The 22,498-nt window shown below is 36.9% G+C and overlaps 1 protein-coding gene across 1 annotated transcript in view; it reads right to left on the minus strand.

Moving 5' to 3' along the window:
* Window positions 1-22,498, minus strand: part of HSD17B12 (hydroxysteroid 17-beta dehydrogenase 12) — a 168,088-nt gene that overhangs the window by 85,000 nt on the left and 60,590 nt on the right. Inside the window, exon 3 of the mRNA XM_040495392.1 lies at window positions 19,379-19,454. Coding sequence (XP_040351326.1) covers window positions 19,379-19,454 — 76 coding nt within the window. The remainder of the gene's footprint in view (window positions 1-19,378; window positions 19,455-22,498) is intronic.

Raw genomic sequence — 22,498 nt, forward strand, 5'->3', positions numbered from 1 at the left:
AAAAAAAATTAAAAAAATAAAAAAAGACTAAGTTGATATAAAATTGCAAAGTCTTCTATAAGTCATCTTAGTTTCCTTTTCAAATTCTTTTTTTTAATTAAAAAATTTGTTATTGTTAATATTTATTTTTGAGAGGGAGTGAGTATATATGTGAGCATGAGCAGGGAAGGGGCAGAGAGAGAGGGAGACACAGAACCCGAAGCAGGGTCCAGGCTCTGAGCTTCAGCACAGAGTCCAGTGTGGGGCTCACACCCACGAACCTGAGATCATGACCTAAGCTGAAGTCAGACGCCTAACCGACTGAGCCACCCAGGCGCCCCTCAAATTCTTTATCATTATTTTTTTGTTAAAAATTTTTAAAGTTTATTTATTTATTTTGAGAGAGAGAGAGAGAGAGAGAGAGAGAGAGCGCGCGCACAAGCAGGGTGAGGGCAGAAAGACAGAGACATCAAGAGGCTCTGTACTGTCAGCACAGAGCCCAATGTGGAGCTGAAGCTCACGAACTGTGAGACCATGACCTGAGCCAAGATCAAGAGTTGGAGGCTTAACCAACGGAGCCACCCAGGTGCCCCTCAAATCCTTTTCTAATTTTTTTTAATGTTTATTTAATTTTGAGAGAGAGAGAGAGAAAGACAGAGCTTGAGCGGGGGAGGGGCCGAGAGAGAGGGAGACAAGAATCTGAAGCAGGCTCCAGGCTCCGAGCTGTCAGCACAGAGCCCGCCATGGGGATCAAACTCACGAACTGCAAGATCATGACCTGAGCTGAAGTTGGACACTTAACCGACTGAGCCACTCAGGCACCCCTCAAATTCTTTTAATGTAACTGGAAAATACAGCACCCCAGGCTTGCACTTCCACACAAGCAGTAGCAATAAGTCAGAGCTGCCATCTATATGTGGGGAGGAGTTCTTCAGTTCTCCAGACCTCTCCACTCCTTGCCTCACCCCAGCCTCCCTGACTCATTTCCATAGCTGCCTGGTCTCTATAAGCATATGCATTTCTGACTGGACATCTAAACTGATCCCTTTCAGCCTATGCCAAGTGTACAAGATAAAGGCAGAAAAGACAGGCATATCGTAAAATAGGTTTTTTGAAAAATATTAAATGTTAAGCTTAAAAAAATAAAAGGACGAAGAGCAAAAAATACACTTCCCATGCCATTTTTTAAAAGCCAAAGGGGAATAAGCTAAGGAATCCAAATGCAGACAAAGAGAAACATTTTGTAGGCAACATGTAACAACAAAAGTTTGAGATTTAAACTTACTCCTTCCAGGAGTATGAACAACTTACACTGCATACGGATCTGGGGTCACAGTGGTATGTCATGACAGGTGTGTCAGACAGAATAAAGGTACCACTCTGGATTCCGAGAGTTAGGGAAGCTGTGTGTATATGGGAAGTCTCTGTACCTTCTGTTCAATTTTGCTACGAACCTACAACTGCTCAAAAAAATAAAGTTTACTTTAAAAAATAGATAAATCAACTACAAAATACTTTTAAAATGTAGTGAGACAAAAAATTCCTCCTCAAAATAATGTCTTGAAAATATCTTATTTCTCCCCAAATCATTCATAAGAATCTGACGATTTAAAATTCACTCACTAGAAGAGCAGAAACAGTTCACAGTCCCACAACACTTTGTTCTATTCAAGAAAAAAAGTAACCATTCCTATGGATTTATTCTCCATTCACAGAGGATCACAAGCTAGTATGCAGGATATTTTACTTGCTTTCAAAAATATGTTAATATCCCTAAAAGTCTGTACTACAATACTTGATTTCCTTCATTTACCACAAGCAGCTGCATTGTATAAAAGTCCCAGAGGCAATGCTGCTGTGTAAGATGATGCTGCAAGGAATATTAAGCTTTTCTTGTAGAAATCACCATGTAATTGTGCAGGAGAAAATTCAATTAATAACGCTTTAGCACTGTGTGCGAAAGGGTGACAGAAACAAGACCAAGCGAAAGAAATAACAAAAATATTTAAACTCACCGTTTGATCATGATGGTACAAGTTAACTTACATAAACACGCATATCTATTCTTATTCTTACATTTTCAAGAATGAACTTTTAAGAGAAAACGGGTGAATGGGGATCTTACAACTGCTTATTTTCCATTTAAGGCAGTATTTTTACAGCATAGTCTCCAATACCCTTAACATGATTTTTTAAATGTACTTTACACACTTGGAACCATGCCAACAGAGGGCAAACTGCCAGGTAAACGGACTTCTAAAATTTTTGCACGTTAAAAAATTTTATAGCAGTTATGTAAAAAGGTTGGACATTCAGCTTTCAAAGTATAGGTTTAAAATTCATACATCGTACCAAAAGCTATGACATCAAAATAGTCCGCAGTCTCTTCAGACAGTTTTTGTTTGGTTTGTGACATGGCAGTAACAGAAGGACGTAAGGTCTAGGTACTAATTCCAAGTATTTGCAACATTATCTTAAGAAATGTATTTGTTAGAAACAGCAATGTTTTATGTATGTTTTGCTATTTTTGCCTCTCACTATGTCTCAAGTCCACTTACAGGTAGAGATCCAAAAGAAATACTCAAAAACTGGAAACAACCCAAATGTCCATCAACAGTGGAACAGATAACGAAATTGTGGTATATTCACAAAGGAATGAAAATAAACGAACTACAGTTTTTTGCTATTTCCGTAATGTTACTTATGAAAATCCCATCCAGGTCTTCAGAGCACATGTACGTGCATTTCTGTTGGATCTATATATTATATGCTGAACTGAAGAAGGCAAAACTCAAAAGAATACACAGTATGTTATGCAATGTATATAAATTCCAAAGGAGCCACTAAATTATAATATTAGACATTAGTTAATATTAGATAATATCAAAAATTTAGGTAAAATTAAAATTAAGAAATCCAGGGGGGAAAGAAGGAATAGTAATTCGGAGGGAACACTGTGATTTCCTCCATTTTGTGTTTGCTCACTCACTGTATGTATATAGTTTTCCTACATCCATAAGTTTATATTGTATTAACATTGATAGGTATGTTTCTGAGACAAAACCAAAATTAATGGGGAATATTTATGAAATAGAAATATACCATACTAGAAGAAATTCATTTGACTGACAATGAGGCCTATCCATGTGACAAAAGGGTCTACATGTCCTGCAAGTGTTCTACAATGCCTTGCAAATGAAACAGAATTTCTCTCTAGAAGTGCTTAGAAAGACTGTGAAGGATAACAGAGGTAGCAAACTGAAATGTCTTTGGGGCCAAGCATGTTACTCAAGTTTGCAGAGAGCCTAATAAAAGTATATGTGCGTGCACTACGTGAGCGGGGACGGGCTGGGCCAAACTTGACAGCGCAGGCCCCACCTAAAAGGGCAAATGGTTCTCAGCACCAACTGAGTGCTGCCCTACATGAATGCTGGGCCCAGAGTTAACAGATCATTTGGAATTTCAAAAGAAGACATAAATTAAGATTTACGTGATCAAGTGAAATATGCTTATTTTGTAAAACAAAAAGCAGCCCCCTCCCCCCCCAAAAAACGTGTCTAAAGGGTCCCTGTGAAAGACATCAGAGAAGAATGTTATGGGAACAAGGCCTTAAGAACCAGCAAGAGACTGGTAACTGAGACATCAGCAAAACGTTGCTCTTGGAGAAGAGGACATTTCTTTCCGTGAGGAGGATGAAAGGCTAGGCATCTGGAGACACATGCTGAATAAAATAGCTCCTTTGTTAGAAGGGAACAGTAAGGACTGACCAAGAAGGTACAGGGAGAAATCTATAGCAATGGTTCTCAAACTTCACTGCAATAAACCCATTTATCAAAAGGATGCAAAACTCAACGTACAAAACTGATCAAAGGAGAGTGGCCAACCCTGTAGCAGTAGGAAAGCCGGGTCCCACCTACCTGGCTGCTGGTCCAACATCCAGCCACACAAACCAGTACTAGAAGACACCCAAAGGATGAATAAAGGCCTTCCAGAATTGGGGAGTGACAGCACCGTCCCCCACGCAAGTCAGAAATGGGAACCAAAAACACCATTTTGAGGAATTCAAGACTGGAAAACAACGTGTACATTCAAGGCACCTTGGGATTCTGGATTAATACCATAAGGATAACTTGTGGGAGAGAGGCATGAATAATTAGAAAGAACACAAAGAAATACCACATTGCAGTAGAAGCAAAACTAGACCTGAGTTGACGACCTAAAACTGAAGATCAGTTTTATTGCCTACGGTGGAGTCTTAGGGAACCTAGCCAGCCTGTCCTCAGAATTGTTCTAGGGATCAACATTGGATACTTATTTCATCACTTATTTTTTTTTAATTTATTTATTTTGAAAGAGAGAGAGCACGCGCACAAGCAGAGGAGGCGCAGAGAGAAGAGACAAAATCCCAAGCAGGCTCTGTGCCATCAGTGCAGAGCCCCATGCGGGTCTTGAACTCACGTACAGTGAGATGATGACCTGAGTCGAGATCAAGAGTCGGACACTTAACTGACTGAGCAACCCAGTCGCCCCTATTTCATCACTTATTACAAGAAATATCTCAACTATTATTGGAAGATTATTTGTTTAACTTTTTTTTTAAAGTTTATTCATTTCTGAGAGACAGACAGAGCATAAGCAGGGGTGGGGCAGAGAGAGAGAGAGAGAGAGAGAGAGGGAGACACAGAATCTGAAGCAGGCTCCAGGCTCTGAGCTGTCAGCCCAGAGCCCGATGCCGGGCTCAAACTCACGAACCGTGAGATCATGACCTGAGCTGAAGTTGGACGCTTAACTCACTGAGCCACCCAGGCACCCCTGGAAAATTACTTGTTTTTAATCAAAGCTTGTGTTAGCATAAATAGACCATTTTATGTAGTTATGTTAGGATTTTACTAACTCCAAATCATCCTCAAGTATCCAGTTGAACACGGCTACGTCTTAAAAAATGAAAAGGAATAAATATGCCCATTTTAATAAAAATGCTCACAAATCCTAAAATTGGTCCAATGATAATAACTGTGGTAAGTAACTGCATTTAAACACAGTCACGATGCAAGTTGAGTTTAGTTTGTTTTTTATTTCCTTGATGCTATATATGTAACTGTGATATCACATTCTGGGGATGTTTACTTCCCCCCAAATTATCATTTAGTTCCCCAGCTACAATATTTAAAGCACAAATTAAGGGCATGGGGTAATAGAGAACATAGTACAAGAAGCCAAAGACTCCGTTCACGTCAGTCATTTACTAGGTATGACTTGGTTTTCAGACTTGGTTTCCATATTTAAAAAGTGAGGGGCTTAGTCTATCAGTTCCTGAATAGGAATGACCTTTAACATCATGTATGGTTTCTGGGTATGGGTATGGTTTCTGAACTACACATGTCTAAACATGATGCTAAGTGTTCCACAAAAATGAGTATACTTATTTGTGGCTTAATATTTCTATCAGTTATTAGAGTGATTACATTTTAGATTTTACACAGCTCTATAGCATTAAACAGAATGGAAGTACAAAGCTGATTCTACATCAACATTTTTATTACTAGTAGCCTGCTGTCATTAGATATTAATTCCATTGGTTTTTCTTAACAGTAAAGGAATAGAGTAATTCAAAATTTATGAAATTTCTTGTTGGTTTTAATGGACTCCTCTTTGTTTCTACTATTAGATATAGCACGGAGTCATTTAAATTAGTGCTTTGTAGTTAAAGATTTGTAAAGGGTAGCATGTAACAAACTGTGCATTTAATCAGTAATGGTACAACAAGATTATCAAAACAGTGGAAACTGACAAGAAAATCTGTAACTTTATTTGATGGAAGAATCAAGTTAAGTGAACCTTTTCCATAAAACTCTCAGAAGTACGTTCTCTCCATGATGAAAAGGGAAGCAATCCCTAAATAAAAGTACTGAAGAACTTAATAAATACATCCAAAGAATATGCCTTTCTATGAATTATTTTATACTTTAAGTCTGTACCCCAAATTACAATTATCCACTTAGAATAACAACTAATAATCTGAAAGTGGGAGGAGAAACACTAATCATCTACTTAAATGGGACTCTTTTCCGAACACCTTGGTCCCACATTTCCTCAACCAAAAAAAAGGTTTGCTTTTTTTTTTTTACATAGAAGTTACTGAACCATCAATAATCCAATTGGAAAGACCACTTACTGTTTTAAAGAAATCATGCAAACATAAGCCAATGTTTTAATTAAGAGGTAGAGCTAGTGTCTGGCCATGGTGCAGTACACTCCCACATGCCTAATGCCAGCTGTAGAACAGCAACACTCAAGCAGCTGCGGTAATTGGAGATGCAGACCAACACATGCTAATTTGGCTGGGCCAACTAATTGGTAGGTATGCTACATTTCTAACAAAATATCCACCCATATTACAGATGTTGTTCTCTATCAGCAAAAACGACTGGTAACAAACAGTAATGAAGTTGAAATAAGGTACACTTGGTGAAATCGTTTAGTTGGAAAGCTTTACGGCGGGATCCCACATTAGCTTAGAAAACCACTTGTGCCAAAATTGGAACAGAAACTAAATTTCAAAAGTATCTTTCAGTGCAAGATTATGAATATTAAGAGGTTTCACAATAGCTCTTCAGTCACCAAAATAACACTGGTTAGTGGACACATCCCCCTTAACCATGCCATGCCCAGTGCAGAAATGCAAAAATTTTAGTTCTGTTCTTTCTTTAAAGCCTAATGCAGACCAAACGACATTTATAGACATGTGCAAAGATAATAATTTCATTTACCAGGAAATCTATAATGGTAAAAAGGAGGGGGTACGGGGTTCTTCTGTTTCCAGCCATGATGGTGTAACAAAGACTAGATCTACTCCATCACCTTAAGTTAAAAAAAAAAGAAAAACAAAAAAAGGACAAAATATATGAAAACAGTGGTTTTCTGTCCCTGGAAGACAGATAGTTCAGGACAGCAATACTCAAGAGAAGGGAAACAAATGAGGTGAGCTCTACGGCTGCCCTAACTTACTGCCTAGAGATTTTCTACACCAGAATAGAGATGAGCAGTTCCCCCCAGTTGAGGAAACAGATTTGAGCATGTGAGGAAGACAGAGCCCCTAGAATTTACCAGAGGACTGAGAGAGCATGAGCCAGACCAACAGCAAGAAAAATATGAGTAAAACAAGATCAAGAGTGGGGCTCCTGGCTGGGTCAGTCAATGGAGTGTGCAACTCTTGGTCTTGGAGTTGTGGGTTCGAGCCTCAAGTTGGGTGTAGAGATTACCTGAAAATAAAATCTTTAAAAAAATAAAAAACAAAGACAAACAACACAAGAGCACACTATATTCTGTAATCCTCCCTTATTCACAGTATTGCTTTCCATGGTTTGAGTTAGCCACAATCAACTATGGTCTGGAAGCAGATGATTCTCCTTCTGATGAATCGTCAAAAAGTCCATAGTAGCCTAATGCTAGGTCACAATGCCTACGCCATTATCTCATCTCATGCCATCTCATCATGTAGGCATTTTATCATCTCGGACTGTCACAAGAAGAGTGAGTCCAGTACAATAAAATATTTTGAGAGAAAGACTGCATTCATATAACTTCTGTTGTTGTAATTATTCTACTTTATTATCTTTGTTGTAAATCTCTTATTGCACCTAATTTATAAATTAAACTTTATCATAAGTAAGTATATATAGAAAAAAACAGAGTATGTACTGGGTCCAGTATGATCTGTGGTTTCAGACATCCACTAGGGGTCTTGGAACATATCCACCACAAACAAGGGGGGCTGCCGTATGTTCAAAAAGGAAGAGCATGAAAATTTTCAAAAGATATAAGGGAAATACAAAAATGCCCTAAAATTGTATATTGAGACAAAAATAATGTCTAGATTAAAAAAAATAATAATCCTAACAGCAAGTTAGACACTAAACAAGGAAAGATTAGTGAATGTGAACACACAGCAATAGACACTCTCTAAAATGAAATACAAAGAGAAAAGAGACCAAACACAAAAACAAAAAAAGGAAGAAGACAACAATCAGTTCAGTTGATAGACAAGTTTAATCCATTTAATATATGTATAAGTGGATTCCTACAAAGAGAGTGAAGGATAGAAAAAGTATTCGATGGCCCCTATTTCTCCAAATATAGTGAAAACTATAAACCCATAAATTTCAACTCAATAAACTCCAAAAAGGATAAACATGAAGAAAAGTACATCAAGGGACAAATTACTTAAAGCCAGTGATAAAGAGAACAATCTTAAAAGTGAAAGACAAAAAAAAAAGAAGAAAGAAAGTGTCTTACATACAAAACAGATGAACATAAGGGAAGGGAAGCAAAAATAATAGAAAAACAGGAAGGGGGACAAAACATAAGAAACTCTTAAATATAGAGAAGAAACAGAAGGTTGCTGGAAGGGTTGTGGGAGGAGGATGGGCTAAATGGTTAAGGACCATTAAGGAATCTACTCCTGAAATCACTGTTGCACCATATTCTAACTAACTTGGATATAAATTTAAAAATAAATTATTAATAATAAAAGTGTCTTACACAAGGTGGTAAAAAAGATAGGAATGACAGCAGACTTCTCAAAAACATGACAGGCCAGAATGCCGCCAAGCAAAGTACTAAACGGGAAAAAAAGAATCGGTCATCTTAAGATTTTATACCCAGAGAAAATACATTTCAAAAATAAAGGTTTTTGTTCAGACTTACAAAAAGAATTCATCACTAGGAGACCAGTACTGCAAGAAAATATAAAAGGAGGTCTTTCATACAGGGAAAAAACAAAACAAAACAAAAAACCCCACAAGATTCTTGACTGAATTATGTATATATACAAAGGAATGAGGAGCAGAAAATATTGTGTGTAAATACAGAAGACTTTAAAAATAAATTTAATTCTCGTTAAAATATAGCTATTTATAGCAAAAATAATGTTACACAATTCATAACATACACAGAAATAAAACACAAAAGGGAATGAAAGTACACTGTCATTAGGTTCTCATGCTCTATATAAAGTAGTAGCTGATTGTGACAAGCTAAAGATACATACTACAAAGTCTAAAGCAATCACTCAAAACAAAGAGAAAAGATGCACAGCCAATAGCCAAAGAAGGAAATAATATGAAATGATAAAAAACATACTATTAATTTAAACATAGGCAGAAAAAAACAAAACAAGGGAAAAATAACAGACAAGATGACCAGAAAATAAAGAGTAAATGGGTAGATCTTAACCCAATCCTATCAACAATAACATTAGATGCAAATGGTCTGAGAACCCTGATTAACAAGTTATCAAATTGGATTTTTTTTAAAAGACCAAACCTACGCTGTCTACAAGAAACTTACTTTAAATAGAAAGCACATATTTGTTAAAAGTAAAGGCAGAAATATATACCACGCTAAAACTAATCAAAAGAAAAATAAAGTTGATTTCAGGGCAAATAATACTACCAAGAATAAAGAAGGTGATTTCATAATGATAAAAGGAATGAATTCATCAAGAGAACATAACATCCTTAAATGTTAATGCATCTAAAAACAAAGAAATAGACACACAGAGACAGATAAATCCATAATTCTACTTGGAGATTTCAACTCCCCTTTCACAGTAACTGATAAGGGCAAGTAGACAGAAAAATCAATGGAGATACAGATTTGAACATACTGTCAACCAAGAGTTCTATGTTTTAAAAAGCCTCTTCTGAGTAGCTTATGGATACTAATCAGTGCTCCCTTAAATCTGAGAAGAGAAAATTCAAGAACTGCCAGACAAGGACAAAAACTTCTAATGCTTTAAGTGTGCCGGAAATTTCAGAAAAATCATTCTCACAGAAAAGGCTGGCTTGAGCAGTACAGTTAAAAAATTCAAACAGACACTTGGCTAGCAAGTAATAGTTATTTTTAAATGCTCTAATAAACTTTTGAAGTATTTTTAATAATTGGTAAATAAGAATTATATAAGAATCCAAGATGTATATAAAAGTCCTAATTAAGGTAAATCTTTGGCCAAATTAGAACTGGTTCTATCATTGTAATTTTTAAAGTGGCTATGTCTTCTCTCTGATCATATCACAGACTGAAACATAATGCCACTCTAACATTTCATTCATTGAACTTTTATATTTTCCACATAGGTTTTATCAGTTAGCTATATTATCACTGCTTCCACCAACTAAAATTATGAGAATTGGTGTCTTTTATGACTCTTCTAAACTTCAGACAATGCTGAAGTAACATCATTTGATGTTACTCTTCATGTCCCCTGTATAAAAGTTTCAAATGTCATCTCTCTGACGAACTTGGTATCAATAATGATCGTATTGTTCTGCATTGTCAACTTAAATATAACTTCTATGATTCTTAATTAATCCTAAGATACTATACTAATATAGTGAGTTAAAGAAAGAGGCATCTTTGTTACCTGGACCATTTCTAAAGACCAAAAAAAAATTTTTTTGGTTTATTTTTTTTAATATGAAATTTATTGTCACATTCGTTTCCACACAGCACCCAGTGCTCCTCCTAAGAGGTGCCCTCCTCAATACCCATCACACACCCACCCCCTCACCCCCACTCCCCATCAACCCTCAGTTTATTCTCAGTTTTTAAGAGTCTAAAGACTAAAATTCTTAAAGAAGACTCCAATTGGGATGGCAAAGTCAAAGTGGTAGGTGAATTTTCTTATAATGTAATAACAGACATAAAGTTAATACATTTTAAGCTTCAGGTGAAAGTGTTAACTTTATATGTGTAAGTGTATAAAATGTATTAAAATCAACAAAGAAAGCTTATGAATTAAATAGTTTGAAACCAGTTGTTGAGAAGAAACTTGATCTTTGATAATATAGTCTTCTCTTAATGAGAAAGCTGTAAGAAAAAAAAAATTATTCTGTACCTCCAGTAGGCAGCCTGGCCAACATAGGTTCCTTATCTCCCTCAAACACTCTCACTTTATAACAGCCTGTTAACTTTTTAAGCTTTTGTGTTGACTTTTGTCATGCCCTTGAATCGTTTTTTTTTTTTAACAAAAGTTTCTCATTTCTAAAAAAGCTGAATTATTGTTTCTTGTGGCTATGTTTTATTTTAAATCCTGTCACTCTAAACCAAGACTCTAATCATTTCTTATCTTGGACACCTATGACCTATACTTATATTCTGCTATAATCTCTAGTCTGCTGGCAACTCTTTATGCTACTACCTTCATAAATTTGGGCCACAAAATGAAACATAGTAAAACTGATTAAGACATAAGGTATATTTTATATACCAAAACTATCATTGGTATTTCCCAGATAGTCACTAGGTAGCACTACTGAGCAGAGAGGGTATTGGGAAAAAAAGTAAATTCTTCCTATCTTTAATTAGCTCAGCTCTTATGAGAGCTGCCCTGTTTATCAAGCCCAAAACATGGGCAGAGCCCAGATGTGACTAAAAATGAATATTATTCAACATGTGTACTTGCCAGGATAGACAGAGTCATATTCATGATCCTGTGTATACAGACTGGCCACACAACTATGAACAAAGTGATACCTAAGATTATGTTTCTTTTATTTTTTTATTTTTATTTTATTTATTTTTTATTTTTTTTTTCAATGTTTATTTATTTTGGGGACAGAGAGAGACAGAGCATGAACGGGGGAGGGGCAGAGAGAGAGGGAGACACAGAATCGGAAACAGGCTCCAGGCTCTGAGCCGTCAGCCCAGAGCCTGACACGGGGCTCGAACTCCCGGACCGCGAGATCGTGACCTGGCTGAAGTCGGACGCTTAACCGACCGCGCCACCCAGGCGCCCCTATTTTTTAATTTTTTAATGCTTTTATTTATTTTTGAGAGACAGAGAGACGGAGTGAGTAGGGGAAGGGCAGAGAGAGAGAGAGAGAGAGAGAGAGAGAGAGAGAGACAAAGAATCTGAAGTAGGCTCCATGCTCTGAGTTCTCAGCACAGAGCCCAACACAGGGCTCAAACTAGCCGTGAGATCGTGATCTGAGCTGAAATCAGATTCAACTGATTGAGCCAACTGACCCAAGAGTCCCAAGATTATGTTTCTAAGTATAAAATATTCTTGCTAATTGGTGGCAATTTTAAAACATACTTTATAGAAGTCCCTGGAGATTTATTGATGCCTTTAGTGTCCATCATTAGGATCCTGCCTTAAGGAAAATCGTGGACTAAATCATCAATTAGCTCTATATTATACCAGAATAGTATTCTATTCTGTTGCTGTTAATACTGTACTGTAATAAATGAACCAGAGACCATCAGTCCTATTAACAGGTGGTTCCTACGTTTCCTTCAGGTTTGCCAAAAGCTAGAGGCCCAGAAGCTGGAGGTCAGAAAATACAGTCTTTAGGAAGGAACATCCAAAGAATAATAGCCTCAGCAGAGGCCTTTTGAGTGCACCTGTCACTGATGCCGTAAAAAAAAAAAAAAAAAAAAAAAATCAACTCCTGTGTCGGACTTCCTTCCCAGTGTAACCTGACACTGTCCCCAAGCTCAGACTATGGAACAGATTATACCAGGAAACCGAGTCAGTACCTACAGAACTCTTTTATTTGAAAATCAGATACAAGCATGCTTTTGGCCCAAGGTCCAATAGAACAAGAATTAATTTTGCAGCTGAATGAAATAGTGGTTTTGAGAAAATAGCTTTCTTTCTTCATTTTTCATTACCCCTCTTTGGTGACTGGCTGTCCTTGGGCAAACAGGAATGAAATGAATGGTTTGAATGATATGTTGATGGTATTCAACTCTTGGAATGGTATGCTGCTCCTACTGATCCCTCAGAAATCAGGAAAAATATTCTCTGAAAAACCTTACTATAGTTCATAAACTGTAGCACATTGTATTTTCCAGATCCAGATTTTATTTTCCAAAAATATCTCCCTTCCCACACGTTCTTTTCCAACATTACCTTGTCTCTCTTCCCTCAAGAGGTGGAGTCTATTCCTCTCACCTTGAATCTGGGCAGGCTCATGTCTGCTTTGACCAATAGAATATGGCAAAAAAAGTAATGCTGTATGAATTCTGAGAGTAGGTCACAAAAAGATATCAGCTTCTGCCTCATTGTCTTGGCACATTCACTGAGGGATGATAGTTCCCCTGTGGGGAGTCCAACTCCCCTGATCTGGCCATGCTAGAGAGGCTACGCAAAGGCACTTCAGTCAACAGTCCCAGCTGAATCTGGCTTTTCAGTCATTCCCTATCACGGCCCCAGCCTTGTGAGAGAAGCCATCTTAAATCTTTTGGACCAGCCTCTCCATTAGCTGAGTATCACTTAGGGAACTCAGTAATGCCATGAGAAGCAAAAGAATATGTTCCCCAAGTCCTGGTAAAACTGATCAGCAGAATTTTTGAGCACCTTAAAATGGTTATTATTTCACATTGATAAGTTTGAGGTAGTTGTTATGCAGCCATAGCAACTGCAACATAAACTATATAATTGTTAGGTAAATTTAAAGATGGAAATTGTATAGAAGATACAACACATATTAATTGGCCCTGCCTGCAAAACTAATCAGAACAATGGTCAGAGAGTATACGTGTCTTTACCGAGTTGTTTCACCTTATACGGCAATGTAATTATTTGCACAGGCTCAGTAAGAATCTATCCTTCTGGGACGCCTGGGTAGCTCAGTCAGTTACGTGTCTGACTCTTGGTTTCAGCTCAGGTCATGATCTCAAGGTTCTTGAATTCAAGCCCCGCATCTGGCTCTGCAGTGACAGCACGGAGCCTGCTTGGGATTCTCTCTCTCTCCTTCTCTGTCTGCCCCTCCCTCCCTCAACGCTAGCATGTGCACGAACTCTTTCTGATCGCAAAATAAATAAACTTAAAAAAAAAAAAAGAATCTATCCTTCTTCCTGCAAGGATATAATTAGATGAGACAAATTTGTAACCATGACCATGCCAGAAATGTTTCATTTAACGGTAAATCTCATTTAATTAGGCATGACAAGCTCACTAGTAAGAACAATAATTACACTCCAATATGCAGAAACAATGCTTCAAAGCAACTATCCTGGTACCTGGTCGATGGCTTGTGGAATCTCAGTGTTATGGGTAGTAAAGAATGTCACTTTCTGCAAATGCTGATGAATTTGGGGATCTTGGAGTAGTAGGGTACCTCCACAATCATAAGTACCACAGGCAAAAACCAATGCAGGCAAACAGGCTGCTTTTGGGTTCCTAATGGTTCCTTAGCTTAGATTTTGTGAACTGTAAGGGCAATAAAAATATTTCTGGTACTATAGAAGTGACATAAAAATATATATGACTAGGGGCTACGTGCTAAGATTAACTCTCTGATCTTAACATCATGTGATTTTGGTTTAATTAAACATGAAAGTTAAAAAGGTTAACTAGTACCTTGTCCCTACAAAAATGAAATAAGCTAAATATAACAAAGCATCATATTAATAGTACTGCTAGTACATCAAGAAATTGTGAAACAAACATTTGGTGAAATCTACACTTAACTATACAGATTTGATCATAGGTAAGATACGAAAAAGTGAAACTGATATATATTTTTTTTTTACCTTACCCTATTCCTCTGTGACTACAGACCAGTAAGATTTACATTTCTAAAAGGTTTACATTTCAAGAGATCATGGAATTACATGGCAATCCCAAAGCTTTGCACCCTGACATAAGTTAACAAAAAAAAAAGAGAAACACCGTATCTGGTTTTTTTTAATCAAAAACAGAGATGTGTGGTTTTTAAAACCTGAAGCTGATTAAACTGTACACAATCAGAATTACCAACTGCCACATAAGAATAGGAACTGTAAATATCACCATCTCTTTATTCTGTGAGCCACTAGGTTGTTCTGAAAGCTAGTCTTCTTTGCATTGTGCTTTACTGCAAATAAAAATTACCTCAGAGCTCAAAAATTAGGAGGTTTTTTTTCTTGGACAAATCAAACTTGACAAAAATACTGAATATGTTAATAATCCTGGCCAACAAAGATAACAAAATAAGTTTATTATATATGTGTTGACTCTCAGCCTGTATTAATTCAACGGGTGACAGGTATCCTTACAAAGAAGTGTAATTTCATTTAAGCAGTAGATCCTGAGAAAGCATTTACCCATTGTTGGCAAAACATTTAGTTCCCTACTAAATTATATATAACCCTTTGAAAATTTTTTCTGAACAACTCTGATACGTAGGTTGTCCTCCACACTCACAAGGAATTGCTTCTAAAGAAACGGAATCCCAGGGGCGCCTGGGTGGCTCAGTCGGTTGAGCATCCAACTTCAGCTCAGGTCATGAGCTCGCGGTTTGTGAGTTCAGGCCCCACATCGTGCTCTGTGCTGACAGCTTGGAGCCTGGAGCCTGCTTCAGATTCTGTGTCTCCTTCTCTCTCTGCCCCTCCCCCACTTGTGCTCTGTCTCTCTCTATCAAAAATAAATAAATGTAAAAAAAATTATTATTTTTTTTTAAAGAAACAGAATCCCCAAGTTTACAACAGTGGAGAGTCAGAAGGTGATAAGAGCCCAGAAGAGGTCCCTAATTTTTCTCAATTGGTACGTGGTTTCTTTTTCAATCTCCTCCTTTCCTCTTTTCTTCTTTCAATCACATAGGGAAGGAGGATGAGTTTAACCTCCTGGAGTGAATGTAAGAGTTGGACTAGACGAGACAAGTTAGCCTAGTTAAACTAACTTGCTTGACTTAGGTTTCCTGATTGAAGTCAGACAGATGCAGAAATGGTATCAGGAGTGGGATCCCCAAAAACAGACTTCAAAGGACTTTGGTATTGGTTTGATTTGATCCATAATGCCACATCACCATTAATCAAATTAATGCTGGCTATGGATTATAACAAAGTATCCGTTGAAGAAATGCCTTAAGGGACCAAGGGGCTGTCACATTTGAGTTGGGCAGAAATGAGTACAAAGATTGTGGTATGGCATGGTTTCTGAATGCACTGAAGCACTCACTGAAAGAAAATGACAAGCTTGGGTCTTTAAACGTTCAGCTCCCATCTATGAACAGAGAACCAGAGAACTTCAATGGCAGCCCGAATAAAAACCTTGATGTCTTACAGCCACAGAGCTCACCTTGCTCACATCAGATTTAACTGTGCCAGTTGCACAATTACAACGCAAGCTGACCTCCACAGACTCACCATGTCTCATGCATGAAAGTGAAAGCACTGAGCAAGACTTGGGATGGGGATTATCTGGGTGAACTCAGCTGAAGCCAAGGATCTTGAACCCCCAAGCTATTCTGAGCCTCCCTTGCCAGTGGAAATAGAAAAAGCCTGCTCTCCTGTGTCTGAAGAGATTACCTTTCCCCTGGGTTGAAGAACCTGCGCTTACGTCACAATAACTCTAAGGGCAGTTTCCTTGCAGAAGAATTCCTCTTCTCCTCACGATCAAGATCTCTACTGTTACTCATAACAGGGTAAACTCACAGCATTCTTTGGGGAGTAAGTATAAAGTCTGGTCCATAAAGTAATAACTTATACACAAAAATAATTGCAAAAGTTGGCTCATTTGTGTTGGTAGATACCTAGGAAATCTGTGTGAGAATGATTCTAAGAGTGTTAGATCAAGGAAAACATAATATAATGCCAGATTGGGATATTTTTTAAAAAACAAATCACTTACCAGAGATTTAATGGTTATCATGTACAACTAGAAGGGGCTCTAAGAGTTAATTTTGCTGGCTGATTGAAACTTGGACCCATGACAGCCCTCCATTTAGTAAGACTGGGAAGCTGCAACTGCCCCGTCATAATGCCGAGGCAGAAACCCAATGGCTTAAGAAAACAGGTATGTTGGAGTGGAATTATCATGTGCAACTTGCACATACAACCCATCCACCATGATACTCTGTAAGAGGGCCCAGTGGATTCTCTGTTCACTAAGGCTCCAGCTTCATAACTGAAGTGCCATTATATGGGCAAAAGGTTATTAGTCTGGCCCTTTAACACCCCATCAGTCACAGAATTCACCACGTTGCTACAAAGGTAAGAACCTCTCCATTTTCTCCCCTTGGTTTCTTCTATGGCACTATTACAAACTCCAAGTATTTAATTTATTTGTCTGGTTTGTTTTGGTTTATTCGCTTTTTTACCTATTTTTTTTCCTCTGTCTCCCCCTCTAGCACATAAGTTCCATGAAAGCAGGGCTGTCTCTATCATGTTCACCACTCTCTGCTGACTGCCTAGCACAGTATCTGGTGCATTGGCATTCAATAAGGATGTGTTGAAGGCATAAATAGTTGGTCTTTGTCCACATTAAATTCTGGTCCTCCTTTCTCATGGAATAGATATGTTCACAAAAACACTATCCTCCCAAAGAGAAGATTTACACGTGAGTTAAAAACTAGCACAGGCATCTATAATCTCCTCTTTGTATTTCTTCAGCTTAGAACGGACGACCTGGTCTGCTGATACCACTGCTTTCATTAACTTATATGATGCCTAGAAAAACATAATAAAGGTCAATTCAGTGTGTCACCATCTGTCCCTTCATGAGAATGTTTGAACAGGATCCTGTCTTTATCCAGAACCACATCTCTGACCTCAGTCACATGTCACCTCATATCACAAGTTGATAAATTCCCAAATATCATTAAAGTATACTTCTGACTCATTGAGCAATTCTTGTACAGGCTGGAGCACTTTCTAAAAGACTGTCATGAGGTAGCTTTTACTTGTTTCAAGTAGATGATGGATTCATTCAGATCACAGCATTTCAAAATTCAACATGCCCTTTAATCGAAGGTTCTATTTTCCACCTATGAACCTTTACTTCCAGCATCCAGTAGATGCTTTCATTAGCAGCCAATTTTACCCACACACATGCACAAACACATTTTTATCACTACAAGAGTTAAGTATATACATGATCACAAGTAACTAAGAGAGAAACAGTATTAAGATCTAGGCAATATGTTAAGTTCAACTACTACCTAAATTAACTGCCTCTGGCTCATTAGTATCATGGCTTACTTCAAATTCACACCTTAGCAAAACCGCAAAATACTGTATGCCTTGGACCTTCAGGGTTGTGTTTACATAGTTCAAACCTTCAAAGTTAAAATCCTTAGATGCCAAAGATGTAAAGATCTGTGCTCCCAGCAAGGTTTAAAACAAACAAACAAACAAAAAGATTAAAAAAAAAAAAAAGATTTAACATACTTACACATAATGTTTTACGTCAATTATCTCAATAAAGCTGAAAAAAAAAAAATACAGCAGAATGCCTCTCTCATCTGAAAGAACTGGACCAGTTTGTTAGTTGGCTACTCACAGAAGTTAGTTAAAGCAGGAATCCTAGAGAATGATAAATATACATGTAACCATTTTATTTCATTTAAACTGTGTATAAATGTAATTCATTCACCCATTCTCTGTGTAGGACCCCTGCCTTACATCTGAACTGAGATCTGCTGACTGGTATTCCAGTCTTTCCTGCAGAACCCATGCTGGTAATGCATCATTTATGACTGCAGTTTTCAGTTCCTTTAAAGTGCAGCAAAAATTTCAACACATATGAAACAATCGGAGAGCAAATTTCTTACTTTTTATCATTTTCCGCCATTATTTTGCATTTGTCTTGTTCACTGCTAATTTGACAGGTAATTTTGGAAAGAACTCTCTTTTCTCACTATTTTTCACAGCATTCAAATTAGTTTTCGTAGAAACAACTCCTCTTTTTAATACAAATATTGCATCAGTTTGCAGAACATTAAATAATAAATGTGCTCTGCATAGTTTGTGGACAAACTCAGCTGACTCTTAAAGCAAGTAATTTGACTTGTGGGGGTAAAAGTGCACCAGCATCACACTGAGAAGCCTATGGGCTACAAACAGCACACTGGGAACACCAGTCAGTATGTTCTCCCAAGGAAACGGACAGTACGGCTTAATCCACCTGCTTGGTTAATTAAACGTCAGTTCAGAATCTTTGCTATATGGTAATTCAGGTCTTAAGCATAGCTGGCTAAGAAGAAAGCTCCAAAAATTCCTTCCCATATGTAGATAGGCTGCCTTTTATATTTTTCTTCAATTATATATGATATACATTAGAGATAACAATGTCAAAGAGTAAAAAAAAAAAGCACAAGAATACTGAAATAAAGCAACAGAAAAAGAATTCAGGTATTTAAGTAGAACATGATAAAATACTCAGAGATTCTGATTCCTAACAGCAACTAATTGAGTCAGTAAAACACGTTTTAAGGAAATTTTAACAGTCTCATATGAATTTGAAAAAAACTGATGACCCCATTTTAAAACATCCCTTCAACAACATAAGAAAAAAGCTTTCTGAGCTATAAATAAATGTCAGTGCTAGATACCTACATGAAAACATTCAAGTTAGATTACTGTATTCCTTTTGTAAACATGAAAGCAGGAGAGGGTGTAAGGAGAAACTTACTTATTTCACTAGAAACTTGGTTCAGTTTATCTTGTGATCTGCTGATAAGGACAATCTTCATTCCATGTTTTGCTAACTGAAAACAATAAAAAAAAAAAAAAACACTGAAGAGTTGAATCACCTGTATATTTCATTAAAAGAGAGAAATCAGATATATTCTCATTTTAAGAAAACCTGATAATATGATATACCTAACTAAAAAACCAATAAACCTAAGTTGTAATGAATGGACAAACCAAATGAAGACACTACAAAAGAATTCCCCACAGGGCTATCTTTCTAGATTAAGCAAGTACATAAATGTCAAAGGATCTCAGAAGGAGTAAGACTTTTACTTTTCATTTTGCACCTACCTACACTGCTTTAGTTTTTTAAAATCATAAATATCTATTACTTCTATAATTTAAAAGCTAGCTTTAAAAAAGATTTTGTTTTGGACTGGATACATAAAGATTGGAAGACTGGCAAAGAAAACTACAGTTAAAATGTTATAAATTCCTAAAACTAGAAGAAATTCTTAAAATTGTATTTAGGCATGATGTTTTGTGGACAACAAAGGTAAACTGAGGTAGCTGATTGGATAAAATAAAGTATTTCCTGAAAACACCTTCTGTGTGTATACACAGAACTATGTAAGTGCTATATAGAATGAGTAGGATTTATAGGAATGTGGTTTCTAAATAGACAAGCAGAGGAAAAATACACTGATACATACGAAACGTTTTAGTGAACTATTCTAAACCGTATATAAATGAGCAATAAATCAGATATTTAAACTAAAAGTAATTTAGTAAACTAATATTCCAGTCTTGAATCCTAAAGTCAGTTTTTATTAAGTAGTGAGCAGTTTTGCAAATGAGAAAATATGGAAAAACATTTTTTATTAAAATAACAAGGGTTAATAATTTGCTAAATTAATCTGCTATAAAACCACTAAAGAACCTGAGTCCATGCTTACAATTAAAAAAAAATTAACAAAGGAGGAAAGACAAACAAGAGCTCTTAATTATAGAAAAGAAGCATCTAGTAAATGTAGAAGGAAAGATATTATTACAAAAATTACCAATTTTTTCACAACCATGGTAATAACTAATTTAGGAAAAAACTGTCAATGGATGTTAAATCCATTGGACAAAAGACTGTTGGGAAACGGATATTTTTTTCATACAGTCTCAAAGTATCATCCCACAGATTCTATATTAATTACAAAGGGGAAGAAGTACCTTCATAACAGAGAATGGTGGTAGCATCTTAATAAATGATTTATCTTAACATAATAATGGGACAAGAGAGTTCTTGTACCTCCTGATAAAATGAACTCAGAAAGATAAAATATCATGTGGGTAGCATTCCTGCTAAAAAATGTCTAATCTGAGCTAATCATGAGGAAACATCAGACAAACTGAGAAATCTGCAAAACAACTGGCCTGTATTTTTCAAAAATGCCATTGTTATAAAAAAAATTTTTTTTAAAGCTAGGAAACTCTTCTAGTCAAAAGACATGACACCTAAATGCAATGTATGATCCTTAACTGAATCTTGAAACCAAAAAGAGCTATAAACCTGGCTGGTTCAATTGTAAGAGCATGTTAACTCTTGATCTCGGGGTCATGAGTTCAAGCCCCACATTGGGTGTAGAGAGTACTTAAATAAACAAATGAAGAAATAAATAAAAAGAGCTATAAAGACCATTACTGAAACAATTTGGGAAACTTGCATATATAGGTTTTATATAATAGCATATCAAGTTAAACTTCTGTGTGTGACCATTGCACCGTGGTTATAAGGTTGAACGTTCCTAGTTCTTAGAAAATGCATGCTGAAATCTTTAAGGGTGAGTTGTTAGGATGTCTGCAACTCACAAATGGTCCCGGCAAACAATATTAACTTAAAAATATCCATAATAGTAAATGAAAGTTAAATGTGACAAAATGTTAATAACTGGTGAATGCAGGTGAAAGGTACAGGGTATTTGTTGTATTCTTCTTGCAACCTTCCTGGAGTTTTGACACTCAAAATAAAAACCTGGGACAACAAAAGGAGATTGGAAAAAAAACAAAACAAAAAAAAAAAAAAACCTCTTTCGGAATGACAAATGAGAAATCCAGTGGATCTGCCAGGATCGTCATCACAATTGGGCCATATCATTAGCTTTGGGTGCCTTAGTGGAACTAGAAGGCAGGGAAGCTTGTCTTAAAAGAGTACTATCAACGCTCCTGCTTTGTACAGTCGTCCTCATACTATCATGGTCCCTATCCTTTCATGACATTCAAGAGAACTTGAGAACTCTTTGCCTATATCTGTCAGTATCTTTCTGTCAATTACAGTCCTTATTAAAAAATGATGCCATGGGGGCACCTGGGTGGCTCAGTTGGTTGAGCATCAGACTTTGGCTCAGGTCATGATCTCTCAGTTCATGAGTTTGAGCCCCACGTTGGGCTCTGTGCTGACAGCTCGGAGCCTGGAGCCTGCTTTGGATTCTGTGTCTCCCTCTCCCTCTCTCTCTCTGACACTCCCCTGCTAATGCTCTGCCTCTCAAAATGAATAAACTTAAACAAAAAAAAATGATGCCGTGGACTAGCCTAGAAATAAAACTACTCTAATAATAGTAAATCCACCTATTGGAAAATAGTTCAAAACAACTGACTTTAAAACTAAGGACTGTCCAGGGCACCTGGGTGGCTCAGTCAGTTAAGCGACTGACTCTTGATTTCAGCTCAGGTCGTGATGACACAGTTTGTGAGTTCAAGCCCCACATCCGGCTCTGCACTCACAAGGCAGAGCCTGCTTGGGATTCTCTCTCTCCCCCTCTCCCTTTGCCCTCCCCAATGCTCTTTTTCTCTCAAAATAAATGAATAAACATTTAAAAAAAAATAAACAAATAAAACTAAGGACTGTCCATAATCATGCAATATAAAATAAAATTACACTACATTTTTTCCAACATACTGGGATAGAAAGTTTTATAGTCACTTTTGCACAAAAATTTACTTTAAACTGTCTTTGCTTAAGCAAACATGGTGTTTCTGATTACAAAGTATATGTATTGTACTATGCAACATTATATTTGTTTTTAACTTCAAACATCAAAACTACTGTAAGAGACCATCCCATATTTGT

Source organism: Herpailurus yagouaroundi, unplaced genomic scaffold, assembly GCF_014898765.1.
Source record: "Herpailurus yagouaroundi ecotype Mexico unplaced genomic scaffold, PumYag 187, whole genome shotgun sequence".
Classification (NCBI taxonomy): Eukaryota; Metazoa; Chordata; class Mammalia; order Carnivora; family Felidae; genus Herpailurus; species Herpailurus yagouaroundi.